General features: G+C 42.0%; 1 protein-coding gene across 2 annotated transcripts in view; it reads left to right on the forward strand.

The window, feature by feature from the left end:
• DPYS (dihydropyrimidinase) overlaps window positions 1-17,157 on the forward strand; it is an 81,035-nt gene that overhangs the window by 54,080 nt on the left and 9,798 nt on the right. For both annotated transcript variants that reach the window (XM_082601475.1, XM_082601476.1), the window contains exon 8: window positions 15,386-15,593. In XM_082601475.1, coding sequence (XP_082457601.1) covers window positions 15,386-15,593 — 208 coding nt within the window. The remainder of the gene's footprint in view (window positions 1-15,385; window positions 15,594-17,157) is intronic.

A 17,157-nucleotide genomic window follows, 5' to 3' on the forward strand; every position in this document is an offset into this window, starting at 1 on the left:
TCACAGAAGACCGGGTTGGGCTTGGGAAAGGGCTTTGACCTAGCTGAATCCTTGGGGACGGTTCTGGATAAGTAGACAGGGGGCAGTAAAGCCCTCCAGATGGAGAAGTCAGGGATAAATGAGGGAAAATGGAAAAGATAATTCAGTGGGCAATCAAGAGACCCAGGAGGCTGGGCAGAGGGGTCAAGGTGGCAGGCAGCTGGAGACAAGATTAGTCCTGGCCAAACTGCCAAGGGCTTTGAATGGTAGTTTGAGTACACAAGATTTTCTCTTAGGTAGCAGGAGCTATTGAATGTCTTTGTGTGAGGATTTGAATTGATCTAAATCTGTACCTCCCTATTTTTACATGGCATAAGTAGAAAATAGTTATTTGTAGAGCACACGGCACTAAAGAGAAAGGGATTTGGAGACTGGGAGGAGAATATAGCAAAACCAACTTGTCCTGGTTTGCCTGGAACCTTCCCAGTTTTCCCATAGCACTGAAAGTCTCATGTCCAGACAAATCATCAACCTCAGCCTACACCAGGACTGCTTGTCACCTGGGAGAATACTTTTGGTCAAAGGTGACTAGCCTATGAGCTCTGCCCACACCTGGTCACCCTGGGATCTCAGAGTTTCAATCTTGCATCTGGGCTCATCAGTTGGGAAACCTTGATTAAATAGTATTTTAGGGTTATGAGTGGGCAGGATGGGTTGGAGTCTGGAAGGATGGTCAGGAGGCTATTGGTGGAGTCTGGCTTGAGGGGATAAGGCCTCAAACAAGATGATGGCAAGGAAAATGGGGGGGGGAAATTTTGATTTAAGACATTTTTCCCCCCGGGAGGAAAAATTCTCCTGACAACCAGGAGAAAGATTGAAAATTGAATGAGGTAAAGGAGTCAGAAATGACTTCAAAACAACTGCAGTTTTGTTCATTTATGACCCAAGCATTTATTGAGTGCCAACTGGGTGCAAAATATCATACTCAAAGTTGAGTGAGAAATGTGTTCCCCTTATATAACTTAGGACCATATTGGACGGATTAAATTAAAAAAGAACTCTTCAAATAACTATAATATAAGGTAAAAGGTCAGGGTGTGTGGCACAGTAGTTAAGGGGCATGGGATTCAGAGCAGAAGTGGGTCACCAGATTCAAATCTCAAATACTAGCTGCATGACCTTGGACAAGTTACCTTTTCAATTCTCAGCTTCCTCTCAGACGCACAGTAATGCTAGTCATAGTGCCAAGCTCTGGGCCTTGTTGGAAGGAGATAATACCTTCAGCATGGTGCGTGGCATATGGTAAAACTTTAAGCAACGTTAATATTATCATTATCACATACAAAGTGGTAAGACACGAGAGATTTACTACCTAGCAGGGAGGTGTCAAAGTAAACAACTTTTATAAAGTGAGGACCTATAGGAAAAAAAAAAAAAAAAAAAGTTTACATGAATCAACAATAGTTCCAGAATTCCAGTTTGTTTTGTCAATCCTAGTTTCACTCCTGTTTATGCATATCCACTTCCTCACATTTAGTTTGTGATTGGCGTGTCAGGGGGTGCAGTTGTACCTGCAGTTTAGGTAAAGTGCCCCTTAGATGTCACATTGCAAAGGGCCATTCATCAGTGTTGGATGTCTGACCCTGTGGGGCAGTGGTCTCCAGAGAAGGGTCTCTATATAATTTCTTTATTTTAGTTATAACTTGGATTACTTTTTACAGTTAAAAAATTTTTTTTTTCTTTTGCTATTTTAAATCCAAATTTTTGATTATTTCTGTTGGATGAGTTACTAAGAGCAGAATTACTGTATCAAAGGGTATATGCATTTAGGGGTTCTCTGCATATGTGGTTACATCCTCATGGTTCCTCACCAACTCTGGGTACAATCTTTTTTTTTTTTCCTTTGAGTTTTGTTACTTTTGCAGGTAAAAATTTTTACCTTTCAGCTACAAATTGCATATATTTGAGCACTAAGGAAGTTGAATATTTTTCCATGTTTATTAGTCATTGGGTTTTCTTCCTTATGAAGAAATATCTGTTCATGCCCTTTGTTCATTTTCATTTGGTAACGTGTTATTATTTGTCTCTTCATTTAAAGGGGTCTGTCTTATTTCTTGCAAACTCCCCAGGTTCTTTTGAGAAATAAATGCTATAGTTACATGAAAGTGTTTTGCATAAACTGTAAGGACCTATATGCATGTTATTATTATTGAAAAATTGACCTTGTTCATATGTTAGAGTCATATTTATAACAAAGAGATCCTTGCAAATTCAGAAATAGGCTTGACTAGAGTGTGAGCTCCATTCCCCGTCGGGATTTTTGTCTGTTTTATTCACTGCTGCATCCCCAGTGCCTAGAACAGTGTGTGGCATGGAGTAGTGATCAATAAATACATGTTAAATGAATGGAATATGAGATCAACACATAGATGGATAGAGATTTTCTACAATGTTCCACCAAGTTGACTTCATTTCATTTTCTTTTTTGCCTCAAGCTGGAAGCAAATAGAGTTGTGTATGGCTGGTAGGTCAGAGCTATGAAATAGTGTTCTTTTTTTTTTTTTTTTTTGCGGTACGCAGGCCTCTCACTGCTGCGGCCTCTCCCGTTGCAGAGCACAGGCTCCGGACGCGCAGGCTCAGCGGCCATGGCTCACGGGCCCAGCCGCTCCGTGGCACGTGGGATCCTCCTGGACCGGGGCATGAGCCCGTGTCCCCTTCATCGGCAGGCGGACTCTCAACCACTGCGCCACCAGGGAAGCCCCTGAAATAGTGTTCTTATCATTCTGCACTTAGGAAACTCATTTCTTTGAACCTAACTTTCTTTATGGTAACATTGTAAGCCTAATTAGTAATTCTACCTCATTTATTTAAGTGATAAACCAGAGACAAGGAGAGTTTAGTGACCCCAGCGTGGCTTTCAGCAGTGTGATAGAAGACCCAAGTTGTTCTATTTTTATATAAGAGCTTTTCTAATTCCTAAAGATATGACAAGCCTCCTAGTCTTTCCATGCCTCACTTGTGGTTTCTGGCAATTATGAGAATAAATTGTACACAAGGTCTAAAAGAAAACATGACAGTATGCCTTAAAATTGATTCATTCTTTGGTTGCCTATTTTGCCGGAAAGGTTTTGCATACAGATTTATGCTAATGAGTTTAATCTCCTGTATAGACTTAAATTCAAATACCCACAGGTTACTGGTACCAACTTCTTTTCTAGAGTTTCTCTGCTCTGTTTTTATCCCTAATTATCCTACCTCACATTATGTTTTCCTTTTAAGGTGCATTAGTGTTTCTGGAAGAAGATGGGGTAAAATTTCATATAAATGTGCATTTTGCTCCAGACTTGTGTTCTGGATGGATCACTTACAGTGGAAGGCAATACATGGTGGTTAAGTGCTTTGTTTTTGAGGCACATAGACTCTTATTTATGACCTTAGGTGAGTTACTCAGCTTCCCTGAGCCTCAATTTCTTCATTTATAAAATAGGTATTTAAAAAACCCTGCTTCCATTGGATTGTAAGGATTAAATAAAATAATGTGTGAAAAGATGTTAGCATAGGGTTTGGCAAATAAGCAAGCAGGAAATAGAGGCTGCAACTGAATATTATTATTTATTATTGTCATGTTCATCATAGATGGCTTGGCCATGGCTCTTAGCCACTGAGGTGCTATTAGCAAATGTAAGAAAAGCAAGTGAAAATGTCAAAGCAAGAGACAAGGAGAGAGAGAGAGATGCCTGCAAGAAACAATCCCAGAAGCAACCCATCCAGGATATATCAGTCAGGGTTCAAACAGAGAAGTGGAACCACCTGGAGATACAGATATAGATACAGATACAGATGTATACACACATGCACCCATGCATATATACACGTGTGTGTGTGTAGATATATGTTCACATGTATATATATATATAGATATACACATACATGTATGTATATATGATTTGACCTTTCACAACTGTAGGAGCTGGTTGATCAGTGTCTGCGAGGCTGCTGTCTTTGCATCTGATGCTGGAGCTTGAAGTCCAGCGGTTAGGCCATCGGGAGGGGAAGATGGAGGTCAAGTGGCAAGTGCAGAGACAAGGTGGAACCACAAGCGCAAGCTGGGCCCCACAGGGAGGATGGGGTGACACCAGTACCTGCTCTTGTTGCCTCTGCCCTTGGGGGTGTGGCGTGGATGTCAAACTTTGGTCATGGGGCCAAACACACACTGGGCGCAGGGGTCAGAGCGGCTGATGGAGGATCCAGAGGAAGGAGAAGCAGGCTCAGCCCCGGTGGCTTCTCACACCAGATGAGCCCGCAGATAATCTGAGCTGCAAATTGGTCGCTGCTTCACTTTCACCCTCTGAGGCCTAGATGTCTTATCAATGTGGTTGTCTGTTTTAAGGTGAAGACACTGAGGGGTACAGAGAGGTTATTCATTTTCTTCAAATCACACAGCTGCAAAGGGCAGAGCTGGGCTTCACAGCAGGCCTGGTTGACTTGTGTCTAACCTCTTAAACACTGCAAAATTACAGCTGCCCAAAAAGGCAGGGAAGGAAGGCATACCTACCGCACAGAGGTTAACATGTGGTCTCTGGAGTTTGTAATCTGGCCTCTCCACTCCCTGACAGTGTAACCTGGGGCAAGTTACTGAACCTTGGCTTGCTTCCATTCGCTCATCTGTCAAATGGGCCTGATTATAATGCCCATGTCACAGGCTGTATGTAGAGCATTAATACATGTGGATTCTCTGCCACAGTGCCCAGGGCCGTAAGCACCCCATGAATGTTGGCAGTTACTACCCCAGTTTGCTCAAGTCAGCGGCTTTCTGCGTGTCTCTCTGCAGTGGCAGGTAGCTTGTCAGGCCCTCCTTGGGTGTCGCTCCCTTTCCGTGCTTCGTTACGGATGAGTTGCCCTGAGGCTGGCTCAGTGGTGTAGCAAAGTCAGTTTCACTGGCTGCATTTCCGCATCAGCACCTTGGATTCTGAGCCTCATGCCCACTCAAGGCGGTCAGAGGTGATGTTGCAGTGACCCCGTTAACCCCGGCGCCTGCCTCTGTGACCCGCCCGTGCTTCCTCGAAGCAGCTGCCTTTTGGGTCCGGTCAAGTTTGAACTAGACAGCCGTATCGCTAATTGGGACTTTGGGGCTGTGCTAACTCTGGCAGAGCCTCCAAAATGCTCTGTTTTCCGAGGGTCGATGAAGCGCTGCAGTGCACCAGGATGGAAATAGATGATTAGGTGTCACCAGAGTTCTTGCCCCGATGGAAAGCAGATACTCACTGTTACAATTCCAAGTGTTCTGGTAACCTTCCTAATGAGTGAAGAATGTAGTGCTTTCATCCTCGGAGCAGGGGGTGCTCACGGATGGTGGAGCGTGGTGAAGGAGGGTGGAACGGGGGTTCAGCCTGCCCGTGTTTATTTCCTCCCGCGTACTTCCTGTGTAACTCGGACAATTTACTCAACCCCTCTCAGCCTCCATTTCCTCCTCTGTTAAATGGAGGTAATGAGTTCTTGAGAGATTAGGTGAGGCAGTGCACATGGAAGAGCCTAGAATCTAACTTAATGGACATTGACCACACCAGGAACTTGCTGGGCCCCTAACTGAAGTGACTTGGAAATAGAGTCATGTGATGTTCTGTTTGCCTTATCACTTTCTCGGCAATGCTGGAGGCCAGGGCTCTGTTCTTTAGGGTTGCAGAGCCGGAAATTCTCTCTGACTTTTGAGGAGGTGCTGCAGCCTGTCCTGGTGGGTTTCACACAGTTCATTGGCCACCTGCGTCCACGGGTCTCTTTCCTGGCCACAGGTGTGTTCTTCACTAACACACCTCACTCCCAATTGTCACGAGGTTATTTTCCAGTGTCAAACTACATGTCATCTGCCAGCGTTTCTGCTTACTACCTCTTTTTATCTTCCTCAGCAGGGACGGAGGGAAAATAGGTCATCTTTTTCCTTTCAAAAAAAAAACAGTAAAGTTTAGAAATGCCCCAGACATTTCTGTTATCCAGCGTTCTCTTTTCCATCCCTTTATTGAGAACCCTACTGACTTCCCTTTATATTCCAGTAAGTCTTCTTTCTTCCTAAAATATGGTATTAGAGCTGAATATAATCATAAATACCTGGCCAACTCTGGTCTGCAAGAAGGATATTGTGTGAATTTTACCCAGTGTATTCCTGTGTAGAAAACCCACATCTTTTTCTGCCCAAGTTGTGCCCCTAGATAGTCTGTCAAACAATGTCATCTTGCCAAGGGCAAGGCAGCCTCCCAGGAAGGGTGAAAATGTAATTACAAGACCAAGTCCACACCCAACCCCGAAAGTTATTTCTACCTCTTACCAATATGTGAGGCCAACAGCCTCACCTTCCAAAAGCTAATAATCATACCTCACCTATAAGCACTTACCTGTTTAATATTCATAGGACATACATCCTAGTATCATGCTAGCTTTTGCTGATTCACATTCAGTTCCTCTTTTTTTTTTTTTTTTTTTTTTTTTTGTGGTACGCGGGCCTCTCACTGCTGTGGCCTCTTCCGTTGCGGAGCACAGGCTCTGGATGCACAGGCTTAGCGGCCATGGCCCATGGGCCCAGCCGCTCTGCGGCATGTGGGATCCTCCCGGACCGAGGCACGAACCCACGTCCCCTGCATTGGCAGGCGGCCTCTCAACCACTGCGCCACCAGGGAAGCCCTCAGCTCCTCTTCCTTCAAGACACTAAATTATTTTTAATTCCCCACTTTCTGAAAACTAGTATATAGAACATGAAATATTTATGTTAAGTAGTAATGTCAAAAGTTGCTAATAACTTATTTTTAGATAAACAAATATGTATCTAAAATGCCTTCTATTTGCTCAGTGCTGTGCAGGGCACAGGGGGTGAAAGATGTGGGACCTACTTCCAAGGTCAACTTTCTAGAATCTAAATCCAGTTTATCTAACCATGGTCTGAACCACCATCCATGACCTGGATGACATAACTCCAAGGACAAAATAGTCGGCTTGCCTGATCAGTTTATTTCTTTAAGTCAGTGTTTGGGCAGCATTATTATGAACCTGGATTGTTTTGTCGTCCATGTAGCACCAATAGAGTTCCAAGTTATTGTCCAATTTAGATTTAATAATGTGGCTGAAGCAATTTCCATTTTCTCTTCTGTGGGAGATGGTGCAGAAGTCTGCATAGAGGATGGAAGACTGATGGGTGCAGTGAGCAGCAACTTTGCTTAGTAATGAGAATGTACTTGAAGTAGCACCGATTAGCATTTCCAGAGATGTGGTTGCTTTGCTCCCATTTATATAACTTGTCACGTCCAAGAAATTGACAGAAGAACTAGTCTGAAATAGACAGTTGGAACACACGTCAAAAAAATATTTTCCATCATGATCACATGGAGAATGACCAATTTCAGTTTAAGGAATTTTTAATACAATCCTAAATCCCTTGCCACTAAACAGAAAACAGACTAAGAAACACTGGGAAGCAAGGAACGAGCTGCTTCCCATTTGTTTTCTGGTGGATGAAGAATGTTTTCACTGACTGCATGCTTTCCAAGTAGCTTCTCATAGAGCTTTCAAGGGGCAACACGGTCTAGTGGTTAAGAGCCCAACCTTTTATCTCACCTGAGCTTCATGAACTTACTAGCTGTGTAACATGGGGTGAGTTATTCACCTTTTTGTGTCTCATCATCCTTGTCTATTGCATGGTGCTATTGGAAAGCTTTAAATGGTTACTATTCCTTCATGTTGAATATACAAGATGTCCTATAACACATGTAGAGAGATGAGAGAGATGAGGTATATTTTTAAAGAAACCACTAATAGACCTGATATGATTCTTTCAAACTTTTTTTTTTTTGGTTCTCATGGCAACCTGGTAAGGATCCATCCATGCCATGGACAAAGTGGCTGAGTTGGAGGAAATATAACAAAATACCTAAACAAGTCATTTCTCTGGGGTCAGGAAGACCCACATTGTTTTAAGAAATTCTCTTCCTTTCCCCAGTGTTCCCTTTGAATGCACACGGGCAGTCTCCCGCAGGCTTTTTTGCTTCAGTGATTTTCTCATCTATAGGAGCGCGCAGCTCTTTGATAGGAAGCTATTTGCAAAGGGACAGAGTGTTTTTCTGCGGCTGTGATGTGAGTGGTATCCGAGTTATTGACAAAGTTGAAAAATAGCTTAATGTTACCTTCAAGGCTTCTGCTTTCCTGTCGGCTTGAGCCTTGGAGATGTGTATAATTGGGACTCAGTAAGACAACCCTGACACCCCTCTGCAGAGAGATGTGCCCGTTTGATACAGGCTCAAAGCGAGCTTGACAAAGAGCAGCATTTCCCTTGGGGCAGGGTGACCACGGAGAATCTGCTAATGAAGAGTTAATGGCCCAGGAACTCCAGCTTCACTTATCAGATGGGAAGGCTTTAATCATTCCTATCCTTCCTGTCACCACCAGGACAGGCCAACAGCCTAGCCATCCAGTCAGTAATTAGAGAGAAGGTATTTCTCTACTCTCCTGAGCTGACTGTCATATTGTTAAATTTGAAAAATATTTGATGATGAATCTCACAGCTCTTTGGTTTTACTTATGAGTGGAATCAGAGCACCGCCCCACATTCGCATCTGTTCTGTGGACAGATTTGGTGGAAAATAGTTTCTGGTTTCTTTTTGAGTCACAGACCTTTTGAACTGTGCCTCAGAGACATCCATGGGCTCTTCATTACAGGAATTACTCTCCAAAGGACAAGGTCTTTATCAGTCAGGGTCTTTGGTTGCAAACCATAGCAACTAACTTACGCGCAGATGAGCAAAAACACACTCTGTGGGAAGGCCATGGGGTGCTCACAGACCAAAGGAATAGTCAGTGCTCCAGGCTTTGAAAGAACAGAGTCCAAGGCAGCCCTGGACAGCCTGCAGCAGGAATTGCTCTGTGTTCAGGGATGCACCCTCCAATCACTTAAAAAAAATTTTTTTTTTGTCATTCTACCAAAGATTCAAATTCCTGGGAAACAATGCAGTTCCCCCTCTCTTGGCAAGGGAAGAATACGGCACCATGCCTAACCATCTTGCCAGATATCTCCAATGGGGGAGAGATGTTTCTTAAAGAAAAAATGGGGGAGTGCCGAAACCAGAGGAAGGAAGAGTGTATGCCAAGGGATGGAACTACAGTGCTTGCTACACTGCATTTCTCAGACTAGGATCACGTGTGTGGCTGAAATGCACTGCAAAGCTCCATGTCACTTGCTCCAATTTATCTCACAGTGTTGCTGAACCTTAGGACGATAACATGTTAGCCCATTGACTGAATCCCTTTTAGTTAGAGCCCAGACGTGTGTTCCTGCTTTCTTCTAAGATGGTTGAAAGAAAAAGATGGATCAGGCAGGGCTCTTAGCTGCAACCAAGAGAAATCTACGCTAGGTGGTTAAACAAAAGAGGAATGTATTAAAAGAACTGGGTGGCTCAGAGAATCTCCAGGAGGCCCAGAAGACCAGGCTGAGAGGCTGTGTAGCCAGGACCAATGCCCCAGGCCTACCATAGGACAGTGGAGAGCCCCAGTGCTGCCCCTGGGCTCAGTTGCCATGGATGGCTTCACTGAGGCAGGGCTTGGACCCTAGTGCTAAACCCCTGTCACAGCTGGCCTGAAAAACAGGATTGATCCATCTCTACCTTCACCAACATGGGTCCTGCGGCACCTGCTTCCTGAGTCACCAGCTTGCCATGCAAAGTATGGTGCTGGGGCACCAACTTGGAGGAGGCCAGGTCACATGACTGGGCCCCAGCTGCAAAGGGGCCTGGGAAGGCATGTTCTGGCTTCTGCCTTAGAACAGAAGGCCTCTGCCTTGGAGGAAGCATGTTCAAAGGAACAAGTATCCTTAGAAAGGCAATTGTGTGACTTTGAACTTGTGTTCATTCCACTAATGGACCACGTCTCCGATACCGCACTAGTAATGAATAGATTTTAAATACATTTAATACATGTAATAATTTTATAAACGTTATGATGATATTGCATTCTATTTTTTGTTGAAAACAAATATTGAAAATGACCGCAATTTTTTTAATCTTCTCATGACAGGGTTACAGATATACCAGTATGCTCAAAAGGTGGCAGTGATTCCAACCTCTCAGAGGTTCCTTCAATATCAAGCTGTATGAACCTTGGGCAAACTCTTACACAGCTGTATTTCAGCATTACCATCCAGGACATGGTGTAATAGCACTTAGCTGCGGACTTAATTGTGTTGATAATATTGGTATTGCTAAGTATTTTTAGGTATCAATAAACAAATGTTTCATCTAACTGGATAAGATACAACTAAAAATGATAATTATAACAATGTTCCTTTATTTATTTATTTATTTATTACTAATGAGCTTGTACAGTTCACCAGAAATGCTAAGTACACAACAGAACTTTAGGATTGGATGTTTACATTCCATGGAAGTCAGTGTTCTGTTATTTCTAAAACACTAATTATCAAGAGATCATTACAATTGATTCAGATAATGCTACAACACAGAGAAAAATGCAAGGTTTTGCCGTGGGTTGTCAGGGTCAGCTTCTAGGAACCAGAAGCTCGTCCTTCCCTTCCCTTCCCTTTCGTTTTTGTTTCATTTCCTTTCTTTTCTTTTCTATTTTCTTCTTTTCTTTTCCAGCGTTATTGAGATATGATTGACATGGGACCAGGATATGATTGACATGGGACCAGGATATTTGAGCAGAGTCTTGGGGCTGGGAGGGGGCAGATCTGAGCAGTGAGAAGGGCCCCCAGGGAAAAGGAAGACCCAGAAGTGTGGAAGTTCCTAAAGAACGGGAGACTTGCAGCTCTGGCTGGAAGGAAAAAGTTGGGTGAGGAATGACACCCTGTCACACACCTTCCAATGTGAAAATGGAAGCACATTCTTTTTGCTGCTGGTGATAATGTCGAGAATCTACATTTTGTGTTAATTTGATCTCATTGACATAATGCCTTATAGAGAATCACTTAGATGTTGCCTAATTGCCTTCTTTCTCTTGCTAACCCCAACGCTGAGAAAGTCAAAAAAATGACCTTTGTTTTGGCTGCGGCAGAGAAATCTGATTTGATATTTTGTTGTCACAGATCTTTTGCTTTCGTATTTATTTGTTTTTTCCTAGGCCACACAAGCACTTTAATTTGTATATTTCCTTTTGCATTTGTCCACATGCATATGTATTTTCTCACACTTTCTGTAACTTTTTTTCCATTTAAATTATATAATTATCATTTTCTTTGCTTCCCCAGTGTATTCTTATTTCTAGTCTTTCACAGAAGCCCACTATTCCATTGAGTAATCATTGGAAAATTGTTATGTTTCAGTTTTTCAATAGTTTAGATATCGTAATGGCAATTTTTGTGTATAGAACTTATTTCTTCTGTTAGATTATTTTCCTAACAGCATCTGTAACTCTTAACTTCCTGCTTGGAAAAATAGTTTTATGTCTTAGTGTTTTCCCTTTCTTGCCTCCCATTCTTGTATGTAAATAACCATTTTAGCATGAATTATGATGCATTTTACTTTCTCTGTATAGCAGCCTTACTAATACATCTGTCCAGACATGCTTATATAACATTGTACAGTATAAGCCCAAGAGCTTCTACCATCAGTGTAACTGTGATATGCAGGAAAGCAGTAGCCCAGACTATGGAAGTATCGCAGAGAGATTGTGATGGTCATAAAACAACACTCTAGTCTGAAGGTCTAAATCTCCTCTATGTTGTTTTCTAGATTTATTTTCTTTAAGTTTGTATCTTTCATCACCAACTCATAACTTATCATAACTCATTCTATGCCTAGTAACCCTTTAACTATTTTCTTCATTTTCTTACTTTAATGACATTACTTACTATTTGATCAGTACTCTTCCCTCCTCCTTAGTGTTTGAAATTATTGCTGTTGTATTTGTATCTACCTCCTATTCATTAACCTTTTAAATGTTTCTCTCTACCAGTAAGTTGGTTCCTAAGGATACTGAAAGCTCTTTTTGTGCAGCATACACTGGCCATATGAGCCAGTGATGCCACTCATGGGAATTTACACTAAGGAAAGCATTCACACCAAACATGTACATGAATCTTTGTAAGATCTGTATTCATAATCATCAAAAACTGGAAACAACCCAAATGTCCTTCAGTAGGTGAATGGATAAACACTCTGTGGTGTATTCATACATTGGAATACTACTCAGCAATTAAAAAGGAATGAAATATTGATACACACAACAACTTGGATAAATCTCAAAATAGTTATGTCAAATGAAAGAAGTCAGCTTCAAAAGGCTACATACTCTATGATTCCATTTACATGACATTCTTGAAAAGAGACAGCTCAAGAGATAGAGAACAGATCAAGGATTTCCAGGAGTTATGCATGGGGGGAGGTTGTGACTACACAGGGATGGTATGAGTTTTGGGGGGTGATGGAACTGTTCGTGTCCGGAATGTTGTGAGGATAACAAATCTATCCGGGTGTCAACACTCATAGAACTAACACTAAAAATGAAAATTTTATTGTATGTTAACTTAAAAACTATGAAAAGATTCCCGTTTCATCAAAGTAGTCCTAGGTCCTTTGACAAGTTATTTAACCTCTGTAAATCTCAATTTATTTACTTGTCAAGTGTAGAAAATACTCTCTACCTGGAAGAGGTGTTATAAAGATGAAATAGAATGTCATAAAGTATCCACCTGCCATATAGGAAGATCTTCTTTTTCTTTTACATGCTGATATTTCTCATTGGGAGCAGATTCTTTTTCATGATTATTATTATCTGGGCTTTTTTACAGTTATTTGTCTCTTGGGGAACAGACTAGAGGGTTTCAAGCAGAAAAGTGACCTGATCTGATGTTCATTTTTAAAATATCATTTGAGCATCTTTGGGGGGGGTGGTAAGGAGTGTAGGAGGGTAAGAACGGAAACATGGAGGCCAGTAAGAGGTGTTGGGGGTTGTCCAGATGAGAGATGATGGTGGCGTGGACTCAGTGGGAGCGATGGAGGGGGAGAGAAATGGGCAGGTTTGGGATTTATTTTTTTTTTTGGAGGTAGAACCAACAGGCTTGATGATGGTTTGAGGAGTGAGGAAAGGTGGCTGGGGGTGCCATTTACTGGGATTAGAAACTCAAGGGAGGAGCAGACTCGAGTGTGTGGGCTGGAGTCGTCATGGAAAATCAAGAGTTCTGTTTGGATGTGTTAAGGAGTGGAAACCAAACAGATAATTGGGTACAGGATTCTGGAACCCAGGACAGGGTCAGCGTCATGTCGTTCATTTCCACTGGAGGTGGCGCTCTGAGTCTCCCAGCTCCACCCCTCCAGGTTAGAGTTACAGGGGAGCTTTTAGCTGCTATTCCTCTGACCTAGCCTTGGGATTGTTAGCAAAACACTTTGCTTTAATCCATTCCTGAGAGCAAGCACTTGTAGAAACTTCAGATTATGCTTGTATGATCGACTGCTGCCAGATTTTCTTTTTCCTTTGCCATTTAATGTGATTTAGGGAAGGGCGAACACCCAGTATTTCCACATATCCAGCTTAGAAGTCATTAGTCATATTGTGTAAGATTGAAAAGTATTAATAAACTACTGAGAATGCTGATGAATATGCAAATGCATGACAAAATGTGCTGAGATTATATTCAATATTTTGTTATTTTTATTGTCCTCAAATTTCCAGTTTTGCCACAGACAAGGGAAAGAAATTCAAGATATAATTTTCCTTTTCAAGGTATAATTTTTTCTATGTTGAATTTTTTAAAGTTTTATTTATTTTTTTATACAGCAGGTTCTTATTAGTTATCTATTTTATACATATTAGTGTATATATGTCAATCCTAATCTCCCAATTCATCCCAGCACCACCACCCCTCCCACCCCCACTTTCTCCCCTTGGTGTCCATACGTTTGTTTTCTGCATCTGTGTCTCTATTTCTGCCTTGCAAACCGGTTCATCTGTACCATTTTTCTAGATTCCACATATATGCGTTAATATATGATATTTGTTTTACTCTTTCTGACTTACTTCACTCTGTATAACAGTCTCTAGGTCCATCCACGTCTCTACAAATGACCCAATTTCATTCCTTTTTATGGATGAGTAATATTCCATTGTATATATGTAACACATCTTCTTTATCGTCTGTCAGTGGGCATTTAGGTTGCTTCCATGACCTGGCTATTGTAAATAGTGCTGCAGTGAACATTGGGGTGCATCTGTCTTTTGGAATTATGGTTTTCTCTGGGTATATGCCCAGTAGTGGGATAAGCGTCATAAGAGACTACTACAAGCAACTCTATGCCAATAAAATGGACAACCTGGAAGAAATGGACAAATTCTTAGAAAGGTATAACCTTCCAAGACTGAACCAGGAAGAAATAGAAAATATGAATAGACCAATCACAAGTAACGAAATTGAAACTGATTAAAAATCTTCCAACAAACAAAAGTCCAGGACCAGATGACTTCACAGATGAATTCTATCAAACGTTTAGAGAAGAGCTAACACCCATCCTTATCAAACTCTTCCAAAAAATTGCAGAGGAAAGAACAAACTCCCAAACTCATTCTACAGGACCACCATCACCCTGATACCAAAACCAGACAAAGATACTACAAAAAAAGAAAATTACAGACCAATATCACTGATGAATATAGATGCAAAAATCCTCAACAAAATACTAGCAAACAGAATTCAACAACACATTAAAAGGATCATACACCATGATCAAGTGGGATTTATCCCAGGGATGCAAGGATTCTTCAATATATGCAAATCAATCAATGCGATACACCATATTAACAACTGAAGAAGAAAAACTATATGATCATCTCAATAGATGCAGAAAAAGCTTTTGACAAAATTCAACACCCATTTATGATAAAAACTCTCCAGAAAGTGGGCATAGAGGGAACCTACCTCAACATAATAAAGGCCATATATTATAACTACCAATTAACGATTGCGTCTGGGAAGGGAGGGCCAGGGATGGAATTTGAGGGACAGGGAGGTATTGAGGAAACCTCAAACTTTGTGTCTACAAAAAGTTAAAATTCTGTAGAGTGGGGTATTGAGTCAGTGTGTTCATCATACTCATCTATGTTTGAAATATTTTATAATTAATATTCTTTAAACATATACATAAAAATAACTTAAAATTATAAGCACGAGAGACAATGCCCTTCTTCCACTCACTCCATCCTCATTAATCACCATAAAGAGTGATCTACTGGATTTTTCTCTCAGAAAATATAATTACTTTGCAATAAAATGTTAATGCTATGTTCTATTCTTAAAGTCACTTGTTCCAGTGATAAAGCTATGGCTTAATAGAGTTGCTAAATTTTCTTCTAAGTCATTCTTTTAATATTTCATATTTGTCAAATGAGCTGGTAATGATCAGGAACATCTTTGTTTTTACATCAGGACCATTTCGGCAAAAACTCATCATCAGGCTGTTAACTTCAACATCTTCGAGGGCATGGTGTGCCATGGGGTGCCCCTGGTGACTATTTCAAGAGGCAAAGTGGTGTATGAAGCTGGAGTTTTCAGTGTCACAGCAGGAGACGGGAAGTTTATTCCTCGTAAACCATTTGCTGAATATATTTACAAACGGATCAAGCAGCAGGACCAGGTGAGTTGGGGCTAAGTGGGCTGTTAACACGGGCTGGATTGTTACTTGCTCCTGGATGCTGGTGATGGCGTTGTCACATACAATTGGTTAACATATTCACGTGGTGCTAGAAGAGGTTATGAACAAATACAGCTTTCAAAGAAAAAAGTCATTATTGGATGGATGCAGTTTCTTTTGAAGATTGGTGTCTATCGGGTTTCCTAATGGACCAAGTCAGCTTTTCCCAGGCAAGTGTAGGGCCCCTGTGGGCCTTTTGACAATTGCTGTTAGCCAGGGTCCTCTGAGAAGCAGCCACCTAGATGGATAAAGGTGTAACTTTTTTAAACACCTGGGAGAGAAAATGGGTGGGAGCCCGGGAAAGGCTGGTAGAGCCCTCAGCCTGCAATTCAAGCCTGGCCCCAGTGAAGGAGAGAGGGAGAAAAACAAGTGGTGGAAACATCCTAGACTACTATACAGACCAAGAAAGGTTGAGCAAGGCCTACAAGCAGCCCTTGAGCCATCTCCTGCACCTAGCCACGTGGCGTGCTGTCATTGGCTGAGAACAGCAGTGGGAGGCATGTCCTCCGATGAACAAAAGGATGGAGTTCAAACTCAACTACTGTCCCTTGAAACATCAAGCTCCTTGTAGTTGAAGGTCTGCAAGGTGTATTCTAATGACCACCAGAGCAATGGCAGAGTTTGAGGTCAAGGTAAATATGAATTCTACCTTGGCTTCCCTTTTCCTAGCTGTGTGGCCAAGAGCAAGTTTCTCTATCATCCTTGGTCTGTTTCCTCATCTGGAAAATGACAACAGTGTTTTCTCCCCAACAGATTGCAAGAGTCAAATGAGATTTTAAAACGTAAGGCACTCGTAGGAGGTCAATAAACATCAGTTCAGTCTCTTTGCTTTCCCCCTTTGATGACCAAATTTATAATAAAGGTCTCCAAGTCTTTGTTATAATCCAGTTGTTAAAAAAGAGGTGTTGGGCTTCCCTGGTGGCGTAGTGGTTGAGAGTCCGCCTGCCGATGCAGGAGACACGGGATCGTGTCCTGGTCTGGGAGGATCCCACATGCCGCAGAGCGGCTGGGCCCGTGAGCCATGGCCGCTGAGCCTGTGCGTCCGGAGCCTGTGCTCCGCAACGGGAGAGGCCACAACAGTGAGAGGCCCGCGTACAGCAAAAACAAAAGTGTTTGTTCTTTTAGTGTGTCTTGGATTTTCCAGTGTTTGCTTGTTTAGCTCATGCAGTGTTTTAAACAGTTTTAAAAATTCACTTAACTACATACAGTAATATATCAGAATTTTCAGACTAAAACCATCTAAATTGCTGGGTTTGGAGTGAGGCGGGGCACTGTGTGCCCTCAATCCCACATGGTAAGAGGAGGCCGGAGCTGGATGGCCAAGCCACACAGAGGCAGCCTTTCTGATTTTCACCTACAGGCTTCACTCATTAATGTTCCCAGCTTGGCCGTGTAGCCATTAGAATTTGTAACCCTTGGGTTAGTTCTAAGGCTTCTGTGTCTTCTTTCCATTTTAAAATATACTTCTCTTTTTCCAAAGTTCTCTGGCTGTTTTCCGATTCATTTC

Source organism: Mesoplodon mirus (assembly GCF_964341445.2).
Source record: "Mesoplodon mirus genome assembly, chromosome: 16".
NCBI lineage: Eukaryota > Metazoa > Chordata > Mammalia > Artiodactyla > Ziphiidae > Mesoplodon > Mesoplodon mirus.